This window comes from Theropithecus gelada, chromosome 13, assembly GCF_003255815.1.
Source record: "Theropithecus gelada isolate Dixy chromosome 13, Tgel_1.0, whole genome shotgun sequence".
NCBI lineage: Eukaryota > Metazoa > Chordata > Mammalia > Primates > Cercopithecidae > Theropithecus > Theropithecus gelada.
The window spans coordinates 89936128-89950344 of NC_037681.1; the positions used below are offsets into that span (position 1 = coordinate 89936128).

Genomic DNA, 14217 nt, shown 5'->3' on the forward strand with positions numbered 1-14217 from the left:
TAGTTTTCATAAAAGTTTAAATATCCATATTTAACTTCACAAAGTCACAAGTTATCTTTATCCTCTTGCCACATCATAAAAAGAGCCTTATTAACTCTGCTCATCTACTCCTAAGTTACAATATTATTGTCCAGCATTTTAGTTCATTATGGATTGTTTTATAGCTCCTAAAACATTACTGTTTTACAGTTAGTGCTTTAGACTTACCCTCATTTAAAAGTGTTTTCTTTTGTTTTCCTCACCATTCTTTTTTAAAGAGATGGGATCTTGCTATGTTGCTCAGGCTGGAGTGCAGTGGCTATTCACAGGCATGACCATTGTGCACTACAGCCTTGAACTCACTGCCTTAAGTGATCCTTCTGCCTCAGCCTCCTAAGTGGGACCACAGGTATGTGCCACCACACCCAGTCACCGTTCATTATGTTGCATCTTAAGCCTTTGTGGGATCATTTTCCATCACCTTAGCATTTATCCTTGGAAGATTTTAGTGAGAGTCCCAGTTTTTATTCATCAGATAACACATTTTCCCATCAGTCTTCAAATTCAGTTTCATGAATTATTTTTTCAGCACTTTGAAATAGTTCCATTGTCCTTGTTTCCACTGGTGCAGTTGGGAAATAAGTTGTCCGTTTAATAATTGACTTTTTGTGGGTAGTCTTATCTCTCTGGCTGCTTTTTAGATCTCTTCATCTTTTGTGTTCAGTTTCAAAACAATGTGTTTAAGAATGCAATTTCCTTTAATCAGCTTAAGATTTGTGAAGCACTCTAAATTCTAGGATTTGTCTTTAATCTGGCCTAGAAAATTCTCTAAAAAGTAAAGAAGCTTTGACTTTTCTCATTTTCTATCACTCTCTATAGTAAATGCTGCATTCTGGATTATTTCTTCAGACCTATCTTTTTGTTCACTAATTCTCTCTTCAGCTGGGCCTAATCTGTTCATCCATTCTAATTTCATTTGTTATATTTCATTCTCAGTCCTTCCTCACATCTGCCTTGTCTTTCTTTATTGTCTTATACCTTTGTCATATATTTGATTCCTCTTATTGCTTCTGATACAGTCAGCCCATTGTATCCATGGGTTCTACATCCATGGACTCAACCAACCATGGATCCAAAATATTTGTTTAAAAAATATAAAATTACAACAATAAAAAATAATACCAATTTTTAAATACAGTACAACTATTTACATAGCATTTACATTGCACTGGGTGTTCTGTTTTGTTTAGAGACAGGGTCTTGTTCTGCCATCCAGGCTGGAGTGCAATGACACAATCATAGCTCACTGCAACCTTCAACTCCTAGGCTCAAACAATTCTCCTGTCCCAGCCCCCTGAGTAGGTAGGACTACAGGAACAAGCCACTGTGCCTGACTAATTTTTTTATTTTAGTTTTTCTAGAGATGGTGTCTCATTACGTTGCCCAGGCTAGTCTCAAGCTCCTGGACTCCAACAATCCTCCTGCCTCAGCCTCCCACAGCACTGGCGTTGCAGGTGTGAGCCACTATGCCTGGCTATATCAGGTATTATAAGTAATCTACAGATTGTAGAGATGGAAATAAAGCTTCCCTTCTTTCCTCTCTGAAGGTTTGCTGAAACGAGCTGATGACAGATTAACAGGAGAAAAGGCATACAAATTTCATACACACATGGACACGGGAATCCCACAAATATGAGACTCAAAGCAAGGACACATGGCTGAAACTCAAACACCCTCTTTATAAGGAAGAGGAAAAGGTTTCATCTTTATAAGGAAGAGGTTTCATCATGCTACTCAGATGGCATGCAGTTTAAAACTTATTAATTGAAGCCATGCTTGTAATCCCTGAGGACTCTGGGAGGCCAAGGCGGGAGGATTGCATTCCCGTAAGTATTCCAAGACATAATAGCTCAAAATCCAAAATCATACACATGGGAGATAAGATACTACAAATGATAGGATCAAATTTGCCAAGATAGCAAACATTTCAGGCAGTCCTCTCGCCTAAATGCCTCCCACCTCATGGGGAGCTGTAGGCAATTTTGGAAGGGTAGTAAATAATTTCTAGGGGAAATGAATCAACCTGGGAGGCAGATATTATCTTATAAATGATTATTTTAGAAAACTGAAGATGATCAGCAAATTACAGGAAGGTGAGGGGTGGAACTACATTGTGAACAAAGGTTGTCTTATGCAAACAGTCTTTCAGGCTCTCAAAGCTGCTCTCAGAATAGATGAAAAGTCTATCTGGGCATGATGACAACTTTTAGTCTCTTTCTCTTCTCCACTGGTTTATCTTTCCTGGTTAGAAGACTCCTAGAAAGGGGGCTCTTAAGACAACTGCATTTCTTTGGAAAGCAGTTTCCTTAGTCAAATAAAGAGATTCGTCTCTCTTGAGTGGGGGAGAATTGCATGAGGCCAGGAGTTTGAAACCAGCCTGGGCAGACATAGCAAGACCCCATCTCTACATAAAGGAAAAGTCAGGTGTGGTGGCATTCACCTGTAGTCCCAGCTATTCAGGAGGCTCAGGCGAGAGGACTGCCTGAAATGTTTGCAGTCTTGGCAAATTTGATCCTATCATTTGTAGTATCTTATCTCCCATGTGTATGATTTTGGATTTTGAGCTATTATGTCTTGGAACACTTATGGGAATGCAATCCTCCCGCCTTGGCCTCCCAAAGTCCTAGGGGATTACAAGCATGGCTTCAATTAGTAAGTTTTAAACTGCATGCCATCTGAGTAGCATGATGAAACCTTGAGCTGTCCCACCCAGGACATGAAACACCCCTATGTCCGGTGTCTCTACCCTTATACACTACCTGTCTATTAATCACTTAGTAGCTATCCTGGTTATCAGATCCAAAAAAAAAAAAAGAAGTATAAATAGAGATTGCTACCATCTGTAGTTTCAGGTATCCACTGGGGGTCTTGGAATATATCCCTTGTGCACAAGAGGGGATGACTGTATATAAGACTTTTATATCAAGAGAGGTTGTGATTGAGAGGAATCATATAACACAGAAATGGACAGAGTAATTTGTGTAACTTCTATCTCCTCTTCTTGGGAAGAGGGTGAGTGTGTGTTCATTTCAAAAGGGATAGCTGCTCCATGACAGGCAGAACCATGATACTTTTTTTTTTTTTTTTTTAGTCGGAGTCTCGCTGTCGCCTAGGCTGGAGTGCAGTGGCGCGATCTCCACTCACTGCAAGCTCCGCCTCCCGCGTTCATGCCATTCTCCTGCCTCAGCCTCCTGAGTAGCTGGGACTACGGGCCCGCCACCATGCCCAGCTAATTTTTTGTATTTTTAGTAGAGATGGGTTTTCGCCATGTTTTTCTTTGGAAATTTAAACATGAGTTCAAGGGTAAGTCTAGATGTGTGTTGCAAAGGGTGAACTGTGCTAGACAATGTCTGCTGAATATTCTTTTTTTTTTTTGAGACGGAGTCTCGCTCTGTCGCCCAGGCTGGAGGGCAGTGGCCGGATCTCAGCTCACTGCAAGCTCCGCCTCCCGGGTTTACGCCATTCTCCTGCCTCAGCCTCCCGAGTATCTGGGACTACAGGCGCCCACCACCTCGCCCGGCTAGTTTTTTGTATTTTTTTAGTAGAGACGGGGTTTCACCATGTTAGCCAGGATGGTCTCGATCTCCTGACCTCGTGATCCGCCCGTCTCGGCCTCCCAAAGTGCTGGGATTACAGGCTTGAGCCACCGCGCCCGGCCTGAATATTCTATACTAATAAAAAATTAGCTGCATGTACTGGAGCATACCTGTGGTCCCAACAACTTGGAAGGCTAAAGTGGGAGGACAGCTTGAGCCTAGGAGGTCAAGGCTGCAGTGAGCTATGATCATGCCACTGCCTTCCAGCCTAGGCAACTGGGAGAGACCCTTTCTCAAAATAATAGTAATAAAAACAGCACTATCTTCTGATAGAGCTAGGAATGCACAAACTAATTTATACAAATCTGTCCCTGCTAAGAAGACACAAATCATTTAAATTCCCAGTGTCATGTCAGCAAAGTCAATTCTGTATTCAAAGGCCAGCTTATTTTCACCACTTCAAGCAACAAAAAAAGATTACATATATGAAAAAGTTTCTAAATTAGTTTTTTTCAAACAAAGAAATGCTCTAAACTTTAGTAACACTACATGGGTCCAAGTTAACAACCAAGAACAAAAGATAGAAATCCTACAAAGATTCCCAACACTTCCTAGGTTTCTGCATAGCAGCAATGAAAGGAAATTAATAATAAATATTGGATTTACATTTTATTCAAAGGATAAATACAAAATTAAGAAAGAGTTCAAATTCAAAGCAAATATGCTTGATATTTCAAAACAATTCTACATACAAAGTACAATAGGAAAAAAACCAAAAGCCCCCATAAATTAGAGTGGCTAGACACATTCATGTCTAGCAGAAAGAAACTTGGAATTTAATGCAATGTTATTTCTCTTGCCTAGAAGCTAAAGCCTTAATTGTCTCAGATATCTTCCATCTCCTTATAGGCATTACTTGAAGACAACAATGGAGCAAGCTTTTTAACGAACTTGCCATAGTAAAAAACCAGTAACAGATGCCACACTGGAAAGAGGACAACAATGTAACCTAAAAGGGAGCTACTGGCAGAAATAAAAACTAGTAATACTGATAACATCTAGACCTTTGCAGATGTTTAGAGTACTGTACAATCTTAAATTATTATTTGTCAACCTTTGGGTCTCACAAATTAAGAATGTACTAGGTAAGAATCAAGGAGTTATACCCAGTTCACAATACTGTTTCCTTCACTTGCCCTTTAGATATAATGGATCTGGAATTCTCAATGAGCGTTACATGGTTTGGGAATTCTGGCAATTTTCCTTCCATGACCTCCCTATACTTATCTCCACTTCAAAATACACAAAGCTGAGTGCCAGAGGCAAAAATTAATTCCTAAAGATCCAAAGAGTATATAATACTTATCAAATTTGATATATCTGGGCAGGACGTGGTGGCTCACGCCTGTAATCCCAGCACTTTGGGAGGCTGAGGAGGGCAGATCACTTGAGGTCAGGAGTTCGAGACCAGCCTGGCCAACATGCTGAAACCCCATCTCTACTAAAAGTACAAAAATTAGCTGGGCACGGTGGCACGCGCCTGCAGTCCCAGCTACTCCGGAGGTTGAGACAGAAGACTCACGTGAACCTGGAGGGAGACAGAGAGAGACCAAAGACTGGGCTGAATTCTACAAGCAGGCAAAACAGCACATCTATCCATTCAAATCACCCTGGCATAACTGTCTCCTGAAAAACATAGCAAGTACTATAACCACTAGGGATAGACTCTAGCCTGCTGTTCATAAAAGGATTCTGTAAGGGAATATTTGCTCTATAATGAATAGACTGCTAGATATTACAGAAACTTTAGATTGTCTTGCTACTCACTGACCTTAAATATATTATTCCTCTTTTGCAACTATCAATTCACTTAAAAATTTTAATCATTGCATACCCTGTAAGCTTCCTATAAACAACATGTTATTGCAAAATGTTTAAAAAGATGTGAGAAAATATCTGTGGAGTGTGGTATCAGAAAAGGCAGAGCCCTTGTTTTATCTAATGATTCTTTCCCAAACTGGGAGGTTGGGGTAGAGACATGTGGCTTCTGGTAATACTTAGGCAGTGATTTCTTACTCTTAAAATCAACAGTAATGAATAAAGTTTTGACATGAGAAATGTTTACAACTAAAATAGACATTGACTACATTCTTAGTACAATTTTTAACATAACTACAAATGTGTATATGCTTCAAATATTAGCAAATTGCTTCAAAATGAAATTCTAAGTAAGTTTTTGGTAATTTATGCACAGTTCAGGCTTACTCACTGGAGTTAACAAGACATGAAGAAGAAATGACCAACTGGCTCAGTAAACTAAACATTCATTTCAAAAAACACAAAACTGAAACAAAGCAAAGCAGAGTCTAAAATTTCCACCTCTCAAGAAGTGTAATTTAAACAAATACCAAAGCTTTATTTAAGCAAAAACATATTCAACCACAGAACATTTGAAAAGCTAACAGGATCATTTCTACATTCATTCTGAAAACAGTGTAGTAAGAAAGGTAATTTGAGAATTTCCAAAGATGTTCTCGCTAGCCATTATTTATGGTATACAACATAAAATTTTGATATCAAGCTATTACAGACTTAAAAGTTAGTATGGCATAATTTTACAATCGTGCTTTCACTATGATTTTTATTTTAACCCTGGATATTATCGGTTTGAAGCTAATATTATCAGTCCTACTTGTTGTCACTGTCACAGAGCTGAAGATATGTTTAAATTCATCAAGCTAGGAAGATACCAAAATATTAACAATCTTTAAGTATAGTGAGAAAAAACTGATTTAAGTGTTAACATTTCTAAACTTGAGACTCTAACAGTAAAAACAAAGCAATCTGAAACCTGTTTCCATGGGTAAAACACTCTGCCTGGTATTCTTGTACACAAAATTTACTAAATATGGGAATATCATAAAATGAAAATATCATTCCCTTCAATTTCTTTGGCCTTCACAAATTCAATGTGACTATGATCCTTTTCAATAATACTTTCAATGACATTGTGCTTCTTTAGAAAAAAAATCACAAGTTGTAGCATACAATAGTTTACATTAGTTCTTTTGTTGCTATGGTATATCCTAATTTTTTTAAAAGGGAGAAAAAAACCCAAAGAACTTCTTAAAATGTTTGTTAAAGCAAACATTTCAGTTGGTTTCCTTTCTTTGAAGAACAGAAATAAATGTCAGAGGAGTATTACTAAGGAGCCAAAAACAAAACAAAACAAAACAAAACAAACAAGCAAAACAAAAACAAAAAAAACTCCTTTCCTCCCATCCTCAGAACTAACTCAGAACAAGAGATCTGTATTCAAAAAGATAAAACAATCTCACCGCAGAAACTACCTCCTATGAAACCTAAGAGAGAAAACCTGTAATAGCTCTCTTAGCTAACAGCCCCATCTGCACATCACCAAGCACCAGTTCTCTTTGGGTAGCAGTAATGCTTGTTTTTCATCTTTGCATATTAAGGACTGTTGTTTACAGATTTATGGGTCATTTGTAGCTTACTTTGCAAATACCTTTCACTTCTTATGAAACACAATATGCCCCCAAACATGGACCATTATTCAAGCAGACAAAATCACTCACTCACAGCACTTTAACAACCCACCTCCACTCCATCTTCCCATTCTCACACCCTATGCCTTCCAACGAACCTAGTCTTTGCTAGTGATGAGTCCACCTGGAGACAAACACTGCTTTAAAGATGATGTAATTTTCAATGCCTACCACAGTGACTTTCTCATAATAGGTATTAATACACACTTGTTGACATAGTTATAATAAGCTAAAAACAGTTAACATTACTTTTTCTTTATCTTTTATTCTTATGGCATAGAATTTTTTTTAAAAGATTGAAAAACTGATTCCAATGTAATAATTATTTACTGGGCCACATGCTAGATGACAGACATGCCTCCCGGCCTAAAAAGAGCTCAGAGGGTAAGGAATTCTCAGTTATACATGAGTGAATTAAAACTTTAAATGTAGTACAAAAAAAGAACTTTTTATATGAAGGATTCTTTATGTAGAGTATCTTTTTTGAAAAATCAGATTTTCTTATCCTATATTACACTGGTTTTAACTGGGCATGGTCACTTTAGTAGTGTGCCTCATTACAATGTCTCTTTTATGTTAAGAACTTATAAAAGCATTTAAAAATCACTACTCAAATGGGATAGAGAGTAAGAAGACAGGAGAGAAGGAGAAACCATGTTTTTTGTTTTGAGTCAGGAGGGTCTCACTCTGTCACTCAAGCTGAAGCACAGTGGCACAATCACAGCTCTCACAGTAGCCTCAAACTCCCAGGCTCAAGTGATCCTCCTACTTAAGCCTCCCAAGTTGCTGAGACTACCGGCGCAAGCCACCATGCCAAGTCAATTTTAAAAAAAAAAAAATTTTTTTTTTTTTTTTGAGACAGTCTTGCTCTGTTGCCAGGCTGGAGTGCAGTGGCGCGATCCTACCTCACTGCGACCTCCGTCTCCTGGGTTCAAACGATTCTCCTGCCTCAGTCTCCCAAGTAGCTGGGACTACAGGCGCGTGCCACCACGCCCAGCTAATTTTTGTATTTTTAGTAAAGACGGGGTTTCACCATGTTGGCCGGGATGGTCTCGCTCTCTTGACCTCGTGATCTGTCTGCCTCGGCCTCCCAAAGTATTGGGATTACAGGCGTGAGCCACAGCGTCCGGCCAAAAATATTTTTGTAGAGACCAGGTCTCACTATGTTGCCCAGGCTATTCTCAAACTCTTGAGCTCAAGCAATCCTCCCAACTCGGCCTCCCAAAGTGGAGACTGGTATTACAGGCTGAGCCACTGCACCCGGCAGAGAATCCATGTTTGTTTGGAAAATATCACTTCTTTGTTCTTAATTTTGGTTTTCGATATTCAGTTTAGAACTTACCCTAGCTTTCAGTATGTGTGTGTGTGTGTGTGTACACATGTGCTTTATAGAAAGACACACAGAGAGGGACACAGAGATTATGCACGCTAATGATTGATTTCACACATTAGTTTTAACTTAGAATGCTGAATCAAACTTTAAACTATAAGAAATGCTACAAACCCACATGAATCATGTTTGTAAATAAGAAATGATACTATACACACACTAGCTGACTTACACAAAATAATCTTAGAAACAATTAAAGTAGATTAATATAGCTATAATAGCTATATATATATATAATGTAAATAGTGACCCTATTTTATTCTTAAAAAGATCAGGTTTCTAGTCACCATGTATGAAAGTCCTTCCAAATTACCTCAAAATATAACAAATCTTTCTCTAACCCTAATACACAAGCGGAATTCTGTGATTCTCTAGCAACAACAGTAACTATTAGAAAATCTTAACCTCACCAAGAAGTTCAAATGAGAAAAGAAAGGAAGGAAAAGACTTAGCTTACTTAAATAATTGTGCTAAATAGCTTACCTTCACAATTTAAAAGTAAAAACTTTTGAAAAAGAAGAACTTCACCAAAAACAGACACACTCTCCTATAGCCCCAAAGATCTGGCCAGAAAAGCTCCATGAAGAAATCATTACTCACAATTTTGGGGATATCAAATAATAATATTCTACTTTAAATATTTTAATCCAAATTGTCAACTTCCATTTCTGATACCTACAAGCTGAACATACCCCAGTATCACTTTATTTATATCTTCTTTATTCCTAAATATATTTCAGGGGTAGAGCACGGAAAATACAGAGAGAAAAATACCTAGAATGTAATACTAAATTTGGTGGCTATCAGTGTAAAGCATACATACCTTTTTCTGAGCTTAGCCTACCACATATACTGGAAATGATGAGGTCAACGACCTGCAAATCTTCCAAACAATCACAAATAACTTCCAAACTGGCACTAAGGGACTAGTTTTACGCAACAATGCAGTGAAGGAAAGTTAAAATTAACTATAGGAAATTCTTCCTTGTGACAAAGTTGAAGAGAATACTGAATATGTCAGTATTAATTTAATAGCAGCTCTGTGTTGTGATTTTAAAGAACAAGATAAAATATGTCATTTAGCAGTCATTTAAAAAATAAAAGACTACAGATACAAGGAAATAAAAACCATTTTTAGGAGATGAAAACACAAAGAAGTAAGATACCCAATATGTACACATCCCATCTTCAAATTTAAAATCATATTGTCAGTTGTCGAAAGCAGCTCAAATTTAAAGTTTGTGCTACAAAATTGTGCAAATATGTTAAGAATTGGAGACCCACCAATGCACTACTATAATACTTTGCTTCCTAAATTTCTTCCACCTACAGGTAATAGACAACAAGTTGGAGAAACTAAGGCTAACCAAACTTAGATATAAATCCTACCAAGAAAATTTTTCAGTTTTAAGTTTTACAGTTTGATTTAAAAACAAAACAGAAACAAATTTCAAAATAAATCACATCTTCTCTTTATATAACTTGGCAAAACCTTCCCTAACTGTCCAACTATGAGCATACAATGCCACTGGCTTTAGATACTCCAGTTAAATGCACTACTCTTTCACTGGTCTGAATGAAGTATGGTGAAACAAGCACAAATTTTTAGAAACATACTGTCTTCTCACATTGAAGTGGAGGGTCCAGAAATGCAACACCCAGCATTCTTTAAAGAAAATAATAGCTAAAATCTTTCTGATACAGATTCCAATAGATTCCATCATTCAAAGTCCTCCACAAATTACTGGAAAATATAAGAGGTAACTTCACAAAAATCACATATTGAGTGGAATAATTATAACTGATATATAAATAATGATTTACTAAAAAAGGCTTTAAGGGGTGATATTTTAAATCAAGATTTTAAATACAAAAGGTGTCTTGTGTTGCTTAATCGTACAGTTTCGTACATTTTGTACAGATATTCTTCACTCTACAGTCACAGATTTGGCAAGATTCCGTGGGAAATCAACCTGCAAAAATTTAAAAAAAGGCAAGATTTGAGAGATTATACAGACTGGGGAAGGAAGGTTGCTATAAGCAAATTATTTTTGTTTATAAAAACAGAAAACAATACGATCATTAATCATCTTTATTACAGACTACAAAGAATTAGATTAGAAAATATAATCACATAATGTGTCCTGAAAAAAACTGAAATTGGTAAGGAAAAAGCATGCTAAAGCTGCCAGTTCACAAAGAAAGAGCTACTGTGGTCCTCTACAGAAGTAGTAGCCCTCATAGGGGTCAGTAAAAACAAAAGCACAATGTTTTGGTTGCCACAATGTCTGAGAAACCAGGAACGCTTAAAAAGTCTTCAATGTGTGGGACAGTTCCAAACAAAAAAGAACAGTCTTGCCAAATGCCAACAGCTGCCCTATTAAGAGGCATGGGGTTATATTAAGAAAACAGGTGGCGACTACCCAAGGTGAGTCACAATCTTGAAGCTGAACCCCAAGTTCCTTCAAGTTCTATGGGTAAGAAGATGTTGTGATGTAACCTACAAATTGGGCCATGAAAATATAACAGGTGACAGATATTTCTCAAACACTATTGTTAAAAATTTAGGAGAAAAAAATCAGAATGTATCCAGGTAAAAAAACCATCCCAAGATTTCTGCAGTGGTAGATGACTTACATCATAGCCTCTCAGCACAGCAAGGTGGAAAGCCAGCAACTGTAAAGGGATCACGCTGAGAATGCCCTGCAAGCAGTCCACCGAGTGGGGCACCTTGATCGTTCTTTTTGTGTTCTTAATGGTCTCAGTATCCTCCTTATCACAAATTACCACAGGCCGCCCCTAGGAAAGAAAATCACACACATAGACAACATCATTGGTAGGCAAAGGCAGGGCTATAGCTTATGAATGTGCAAAAACTGCACTGCATAATCCACATGAAGCCTCACTGACAGACTTCTTTAAATTCCTATGTAATAAATCTGAATGTTATTACCTATAGTCAGGGAAACAGAAGCTTTATGGGATCCAGTAATTTGTTTAAACTCATGCAACTAAGAAATATCAGGCTTAGTACTTGATTGCAGGTTTGCCTAACTTCAAAGCTCAAGTTCATTACCACCACATTGTGCTTAGGGAATAATATCTTTTGGAATTTATATATAAAGCCAACTGATGTGAAGAAAACTCCATTATATAATATTAAAATAAAACCTAGATGTTAGATTTCCCCTGAAATATATCACGTGTATTTTTTTTAAATTTATTTTATTTACTTTTTTAGAGACAGGGTCTCACTCCTGGACTCAAGTGATCCTCCTGCCTCAGTCCCCAGAGTAGCTGGGACTACAGTCATGTGCAGCTGCACCCAGCTGAAATATATATTTTAAAATATTTTAAAATACATTTTTAAATGTTTTTAAAGTATTAAATTAAAAAGGAGCTGCATATGTTAACTGAAAGAAGACAGGATGTGGAGACCAAGACCTCAGTTCTGGTCTTGGTTCTGCTCAATACGAGATCTACGACATTGGTCTTCTCAAAACTCTAAGTATCTGGGTCAGGAGTGGTGGTTCACGCCTGCAATCCCAGCACTTCGGGGGGCTGAGGCAGGTGGATCACTTGAAGTCAGGAGTTCAACACCAGCCTGGCCAACATGAAACCCCATCTCTACCAAAAACACAGAATTAGCCAGGCGTACTGGAGTGCACCTGTAATCCTAGCTACTCGGGAGGCTGAGGCAGGAGAATTGCCTGAACCCAGGAGGCAGACGTTGCAGCGGGCCAAGATTGTGCCACTGCACTCCAGGCTGGGTGACAGGGCAAGACTCTATCTCAAAAAAAAAAAAAACTCTAAGTATCTGATTCCTCACAAGTAAACCTCAAAGGCTGTATTCCAAAGTAAATGAGTTAACACGTGTAAACATGATTTGTAAGTCATTCAAATAAGCTAGCGTAACTCCCCTCTTTGATCCCCAAAGTGTTCTCACAATCCCCCGACTTACCTGCCGAGCAACCACTTGCTGAAGAGCATTCTGACACTTGGCGTAAGTGTGATCTCTCATGATGATCATGATCACAGGCATCAATTTATCCACCAAAGCCAGAGGGCCATGTTTCAGTTCACCAGCAAGGATGCCTTCAGAGTGCATGTAAGTAATTTCTTTGATTTTCTAATAGGAAAGAACCAGATTTGTCTTCAGTCCACTTTTCAAAAATCCATGTTTAAGTAAATATTACACAAAGCATCTGATATGTCAAGTCACCGTCTATTTATCCGAAAGTATTAAAGGACCACTGATCTATAAATATATCTAACAAGTTAATAGATCGCTATTTCCATATTATCAACAAGTAATTCCAAGTTTTAAAGCTCCACAAGGAGTTCTTAAAGATTTTAGATTATCATGAACATATTCATATTTCTGGGTAACTTTTTTTTTTTTTTTTTAAAGACAGAGTCTTGTTCTATCGCCCAGGCTGGAGTACAGTGGTGTGATCTCAGCTCACTGCAACCTCCACCTCCTAGGTTCAAGTGATCTTCCCGCTTCAGGGGCCCAAGTAGCTGGGATTACAGGCATGTGCTACCACATCCAGCTAATGTTTTTGTATTATTACTAGAGATGGGGTTTCACCATGTTGGCCAGGCTGGTCTCGAACTTCTGACTTCAAGTGATCTACCTGCCACGTCCTCCCAAAGTGCTGGGATTATAGACGTGAGCCACTGTGCCCAGCCTGACCTCAATTAAATTTCTTATCTAGAGAATTTAATCTTTATTCATATTTGAACAAATTAACCCAAGTTACTTGCTAAATCCAAGTTTATCATGCTAAAATGTACTCTTTTTGATTTTCACTTCTGAATAGAGTTCTCTGTTGCACTTTCTCAAAGTAAACAGACCACAATGCATAAATATAGAAGCACTTTTAAAAGTTCTACCTATTTCATTCATTTAATGTAAAAGTATGACTATGTGTCAGGTCTGCAAGTCAATGGACTGATATTAATTAGAACTGAGAAAACTTACCAGTGCCCCTTCAAGACAAGTAGCATAATGATAGCCTCGTCCCATTATCAGAACTGACTTCTGATGATAAAGTTCTGTTGCTAGTTTCTGAATTTCATCATCCATGCTCAGTACTTCCTTAATCAAATCTAAGAAGTAATATTAGCAAAAAAGGACAGTAAACCAAACAAATAAAATAACAATACATTGGTAGCAACCAACAAAAGACCACTGTTTCTATTCCTCTGTGCTATCAATCAGTATGGGTTTTTTTTAATACATCGGAGCAAAAGTAGAAAGATCTTATTGACTTGCTTCAAGGATAAGAAGAGAATTTTATCTATTACCCACTCCCTTAGGACAACAAAAGTATAACATATGAGTATCTTTGTACCAGGCAGCCGTTTCAATCCAAGCATGATCTCTTTGCGTCTTTCTTGCATGGAGATCCGATCATCACACATCATAAGGGCGAACATCACAAGGGATACAAACTGGCTGGTATAAGCCTGAAACATCACAAAAAAGCAAGACAATTAGTTGTAGCCGCATCTTAAGAATTTAGAACTTTTAATTTTAAAAAGCTGAAAATAAAATTCCCATTGGTTTTATGGTATACATTCTCTATCTTTTAAAACTACGTTAGGGCCAAGCACAGTGGCTCACGCCTATAATCTTAGCACTTTGGAAGGTTGGGTGGGTGGATCGCTTGAGCTTAGGAGT

At 37.8% G+C, this 14217-nt stretch overlaps 1 protein-coding gene across 2 annotated transcripts in view; it reads right to left on the reverse strand.

Moving 5' to 3' along the window:
- Nucleotides 1–5947: 5947 nt before the first annotated feature.
- Nucleotides 5948–14217, reverse strand: part of GFPT1 (glutamine--fructose-6-phosphate transaminase 1) — a 66793-nt gene continuing 58523 nt past the window's right edge. The window contains exons 16-20 of one of the 2 annotated variants that reach the window (XM_025353884.1): nucleotides 13889–14003; nucleotides 13516–13643; nucleotides 12493–12660; nucleotides 11169–11330; nucleotides 5948–10504 (exon numbers count right to left, since the gene is read on the reverse strand). In XM_025353884.1, coding sequence (XP_025209669.1) covers nucleotides 10460–10504; nucleotides 11169–11330; nucleotides 12493–12660; nucleotides 13516–13643; nucleotides 13889–14003 — 618 coding nt within the window. In that variant the 3' untranslated portion in view covers nucleotides 5948–10459. The remainder of the gene's footprint in view (nucleotides 10505–11168; nucleotides 11331–12492; nucleotides 12661–13515; nucleotides 13644–13888; nucleotides 14004–14217) is intronic. The other variant, XM_025353885.1, reaches the window with a different exon arrangement.